Below are 5653 nucleotides of genomic sequence, written 5' to 3'. Positions count from 1 at the left end.
AAAGAGTGATACTCAAAAGGTGCTTATTTTGAGTCCCACATCCTTTAAACAAGGATGCTGTGATCACGTCTTAAGATAAATGCTTCTTTCCCTTCAAAAGTTCTGTAAATGATATCTGTGTCATCTAAAATCATAATTTTTTCCTTTGTTCTAACAGCCCATGTTATGAAATAATTACTTTTAAGAAGTATTTAATTTAAAAGCTGTATGACTAGATCTCATCCCTAAATAAGTAAATAAAAACACATTGAGAATGTGTATATACATGGGCTAGTAGTGTACACACATATATTCTCTCTTCTGTCCACTGAGAGGGCTAGTAGCAGTGAGAACACTAAGAACCTAGACCTCGGTTTCTCAATGCCATTTTCCAAAACAAAGGATCCCAGGGCTCGGGAGTGGCTGATTCTAGGGCTGTGGCAGAGAATATATAAGATGAGCCTGGAGCATCATGTGACAAAGGAAGTACTCAAAAAAACCACAGCGATGGGGAGTCTGTAAAAGGGACCCAGGACCCAACCTGAGAGAGTGCTCACTGGCCAAAGCTGGAACAATTTGAGCAAGAAAATAACATAGTATAGGACTGTAATCCAAATTATAAAATAAATAGCCATCATTCCATGGGGATATAAATAAGTTATTGAATTAAATAAATAAATGGAGAAGAGGCGGCAAATCTCCTGTGCAGATTTCTAAATAGATTTATTCAGATGCTCTGCCCTCAAGGAGGTGGCACTTAACTCCCCTCTTGTTAAGTATGGGCTGTGTAAAGTGACTTGCTTCCAAAGAGCACGGAGTGGGGAGGCATAACCTTATGTCGGAGAAAGCTGACAAACCATACCTCGGCCAGGTGATCACGGTAATAAGTCATATTGCTAGCCATGTGCCCTTGATGCAGTGTGATGAGACTGGCATTTTCCCTCTCTTGGTCTTCCTCCCCAAATGCCTTAACCTCAGAGAAAAGGCATCAGACAAATCAAAATTGAGAGACATGCTACAAAATACCTGACCAGTACTCCTCAAAACTGTCAAGGTCATCAAAAACAAGGAGAGTCTGAGAAACTGTCATGGGAGACATGACAACTGTCTGTAATATGGTAACCTGGATGGGATCCTGGATCAGAAAATGGACATTACGGAAAAACTAGTGAAATCCAAATAAAGTTTGGAGTTTAGTTAGTTTTTCTTTTTAAGTATTGTTTTATATCCTTTTTTTTTTTTTTTTTTTTTTTGCGGTACGCGGGCCTCTCACTGTTGTGGCCTCTCCCGTTGCGGAGCACAGGCTCCGGACGCGCAGGCTCAGCGGCCATGGCTCACGGGCCCAGCCGCTCCGCCGCATGTGGGATCTTCCCGGACTGGGGCATGAACCCGTGTCCCCTGCATCGACAGGCGGACTCTCAACCACTGCACCACCAGGGAAGCCCTATATCCTATTTTTATATTTATTTCTTGGCTGCGTCGGGTCTCAGTTGTGGTGTGCAGGATCTTTTGTTGCGGCCCATGGGCTTCTCTCTAGTTGTGGCGCATGGGCTTAGTTGCCCTGCGGCATGTGGTATCTTAGTTCCCTGACCAGGGATCGAACTGGCATCCCCTGCATTGCAAGATGGATTCTTAACCACTGGACCACCAGGGAAGTCCCAGAGTTAGTTAATATTAACATGAGTGTAGGTTCATTATTCGTGACACATGGACCAGAGTATTGTAACATGTTAATAACGAGGTAAACTGGGTGCTAGGTATGTAGGAACTCTGTGCTAGTTTTGCAACTTTTCTGCAAATCTGAAACTATTCTAAAATAAAATGTTTATTAAACTGGGGGGGAGAAACCTTTGTGGCAATGGATTAGGAAAGGCAAGGTTAGAAGAGCATGTCACAAGTAGGATTGTAGGAAATGGAATTAAGGGAAAGATGGAGGGAAAAAATGATGTATACTATTTTTAAAAAATTTATATAGCACTTAACAATTCAAGTGCTTCCACATGTTACTTTATGAAGTGGTATGGTGCCTTTTCCCACTCCAGCATCATCTGTTTGTATACATCGTGTTAAGTATTAGGTAGACTTTTTCAGGTAAACTGTAAAATCATACATATTCATGCTGAAGAGAGCTCAAGAAGTTACATGTTCCAGCCTCTTATAGGCTGTTATCCTAGATATTAGATAGGGATGAAGAAAATAGAGTAGGTTTTATCCTATATTGCTTATATTTTTACGCTGAGGATACTGTCTTAACTTTATCTAAAGGAGTTTGTGGCTGTTATCTTTGCAGTACTTTGATGAACTTGGCTGGACTTGCTTATAAATACTGCAATCTAATAATGCCCACGTCTCACAGAGTGACTGGATGGGACTGGCTTTGACATTTGAGTCTCCACATTGGGCTAGGTGCTTCTGCAAGGTTATCTCACCTGACTTGGAGTCCAGTGAAATAATCTTTCCAGTTCCCTCACCCTGGATGTCAGTCAAATTACACTGTATCCTCAGCCATTCCCAGGTCCCTTGAAGATGTCTTCATGCCCTTCAGGAAGCCAGGCTATGGCACAGCTGCTGTCTTGTGATGTCAATACCTGAATCCCTAGGAAACACACTTCTTACTGGGGATCAGATTCTCAGTATCGTTCATTACTGGGATAAAGGAAGTAATCATCATGTATAGATCTGAATTCATAAGTGAGAAATCTCTGAGATGGCCTGGAGTAGGGGTATATAAAAAGATTGATTCTCCATGTAATGAAGATATGACTGAACAAAAAAATTCACTACTCTATTCACGGTTCATTAATTCTCTCTCCTTTTTAAATTTATTTATTTACTTTATTTTGGGTTGTGTTGGGTCTTCGTTGCTGCACGTGGGCTTTCTCTAGTTGCGGCGAGCGGGGGCTACTCTTGGTTGTGGTGCGCGGGCTTCTCATTGCAGTGGCTTCTCTTGTGGAGCACGGGCTCTAGGCGCGCGGGCTTCAGTAGCTGTGACACACAGGCTTAGTTGCTCTGCCGCATGTGGGATCTTCCCGGACCAGGGCTCGAACCTGTGTCCTCTGCATTGGCAGGCGGCTTCTTAACCACTGCACCACCAGGGAAGCCCTCATTAATTCTCTTATTTGCTAGGAGTTCTTACAAGACAGGCTGTCAGGATACCAATAATGTTACTTGAACCTTTTATTGCAATTATCGATTTCTTGTGGTGAACTATTTAAAAAGAATGGAGATTTCCTATTCACCCTAGGACAAGAGAAGTTTTCTAGTGGAAAACAGAGGCTGTGTTTGTGTGAAATGAGTCAGGTAAAAGTAACTTGTTGCCGTTCTGCATCGCATCTGATCTTGAGTGAAAGAGTTACCCAGACGTACATATTCATACGTCACAATACTGACTTACTTAATCTGATTTTTGAAAATCTGTTTCAAACAGAGTCTCAGTCCAATCACTCCAATCAGTCTGATAGCGGAGTGTCTGATACCCCACCAGCAGGACACGTCCGTTCCCAGAGCATCGTGAGCTCCATCTTCTCCGAGGCCTGGAAGCGAGGCACGCAGCTGGAAGAGTCTAGCAAGGTACCGCGCTCGGGTCAGGGTAGGGGGGAAATCTGTAGTGTTCCAGGGGTGTAGCTTGTTGTTCCTTTATTAGGAATCTTTCTCGGCCTTATTTCAGTATTCTTTCTTTGCTTCTCCTCAGAAATGGACATTTGTGAATTGGCTCTGATGATCTAAGATCTCAAAAAAAAAAAAAAAAACTAGCAGTTTTATCAGTGGCTCAGGATTTTAAGAAATAACACTTTCCACTCTTAAATCAGTTTGGATGGAGCAACAACACCCTCCAGTGCCAATGCCTTAATTTTCCAAAAAAGCTGCTAAGTGTTGATTATTTCTTTATTCGTTATTAATTTAGTTTATTCAGACTCATTCCTCTATCTTCCTTTCTTTTATGCTTTTTGGCATTTCTCTGCACACTGATGAATTTTCTCAATTTATAGTTTATGTGGAAGACTAAATTCCAATTAATCCCCTTAAAATTTAGGACCCCTGAGCCTTGCATAGAAGGTTGTTCATTGACCCTGAAGGACACAAGTATAATTATTGCAAGACTGTTTAGAAAAATAGAGAGGTTCTTTAGCCTGGTTGAAAGATACCGTATCAAACTGCCTCTGAAGTCCTGTGGGCGACCGTGTCCCAGCAGTGCTCACCTCTCAGCAGGTGAGGGCACACACCATTGCAAGGAGCTAGTAGGACACCCAGCCTGGCCATTTTGTTTTCACCCAGCAGTCATTTTGATTTTTCATCATCATTCTTGTCTGAATCACTTACATCAGTACGTTCATCAGTGAGAATTAAGTGGCTATTTCCCTTCAGTTTATTCCTTTATTTGCATATGTGGTTGATCCACTGGACACGGAGAGGGTGGAGGGAGGCATACGTAGCCCAATGGGGTGGAACACTTTCTCTTAGAAAAATAAATATTTGAGCATTGGTTCTAATGACCTAAATTCTCAAGACACTGGCAGTTTAACTCCCTTATCGGAGGCTCCCACTTTTAAGAAATACTTCTTTTTCCTTCTCGTACTGCATCAATTTGAGTGGAACAGCACTGTTTGGTGCTGGTGGTCCACATGTGTCGTAGACAAGCCGGGTTTACACAATTCACATACCTAAAGAAAAGTCCTTTACCTTACTAAACTTTTAATGGTGTTATCCATGTGCATTTTAAATTGTAGAACTACCCAGTTGTCATGAGAAAAGGCCAAGGAAAGCAAAGGTCCACATGGTCTGTGACGAAGCAGTGTAGTCCGTCATGGCACGTGGCGTCAGAAAGACCACGAGCCCTGCCATGCAGCAGTGACAGTGTGTTTGAGTCTTGACCCCCTGTGTGTTTCTTCTCCTGTTACCTCAGTCTCAGGTGCCAAATGAGAAGGCCAGCACAGCTAAGGTCTACTACACCCCTGCAGCAGCCAAGACAGGGTCAAGTTAAGGTCGGGGGTTGTTCTTTGGAAACACATTAACCTGGGTGACTCCTGTAACCAGATCTTGCAGACTAATGCTTTTATTTTGATGTGCAGTTATTAAAGGAACATGTGAATGTCCTGAGGGGCATTAGAACTCAGCCCCATAATGAGCCTTCTACTCTACTAACCTTAGCATTCTTGATGCTAATTAGATGTCATTCAGAATTGGAAACAAATAGTTTATCTTGGATCCTCATAGTTTGTTCAAAGAGCCTAAAAGATGTACCCAAAGTTATTAAGCCAGGAGTTCTTCCTCTGCTCTTTCAGAAGTACTTGAACCACATTCATGCATGAGTAGCTCCATGAAATAAATGACCAGATGTGGTAATTTGGGCAGTGCCAAGAGGGGCCCACATGGGCTGGTCAACAAGTTGTTGGCAAACTCTAGCTCCTATTTCTAGGTACATTTCCTTTACTCTAGCCTTCCAAAGTTTCCTCTCATTTTCTTCTGGCTTTTTCTGTATGATATTTTTATGATCTTTTGCTGTAATGTTTATGAAGCATTTCTTTATGTATTTTCCAGTAAAACAAATGTAAAGAATACTCCCCCTTTACCTGCATTGCTGGACTTCTGTGCATGTTGGATGCAAGTGTCTCACACGAACACGAGTGTGTGTGTCAAGCTCATTCATTCCTGTGTGACTGTGCACGCCTGCTGA

General features: G+C 42.4%; 1 protein-coding gene across 1 annotated transcript in view; it reads left to right on the top strand.

Moving 5' to 3' along the window:
- RAPH1 (Ras association (RalGDS/AF-6) and pleckstrin homology domains 1) overlaps positions 1–5651 on the top strand; it is a 49230-nt gene extending 43579 nt beyond the window's left edge. Inside the window, exons 14-15 of the mRNA XM_007454883.1 lie at positions 3407–3549; positions 5518–5651. Of these exons, the coding sequence (XP_007454945.1) occupies positions 3407–3549; positions 5518–5520 (146 nt within the window). The 3' untranslated portion in view covers positions 5521–5651. The remainder of the gene's footprint in view (positions 1–3406; positions 3550–5517) is intronic.
- The last annotated feature ends 2 nt before the right edge of the window (positions 5652–5653 follow it).

The sequence above is a fragment of the Lipotes vexillifer genome, unplaced genomic scaffold, assembly GCF_000442215.2.
Source record: "Lipotes vexillifer unplaced genomic scaffold, Lipotes_vexillifer_v1.1 scaffold313, whole genome shotgun sequence".
Lineage (NCBI taxonomy): Eukaryota > Metazoa > Chordata > Mammalia > Artiodactyla > Lipotidae > Lipotes > Lipotes vexillifer.
The sequence above is the reverse complement of the archived record's forward strand: the minus strand, read 5'-3'. Positions and strand labels throughout refer to the sequence as shown.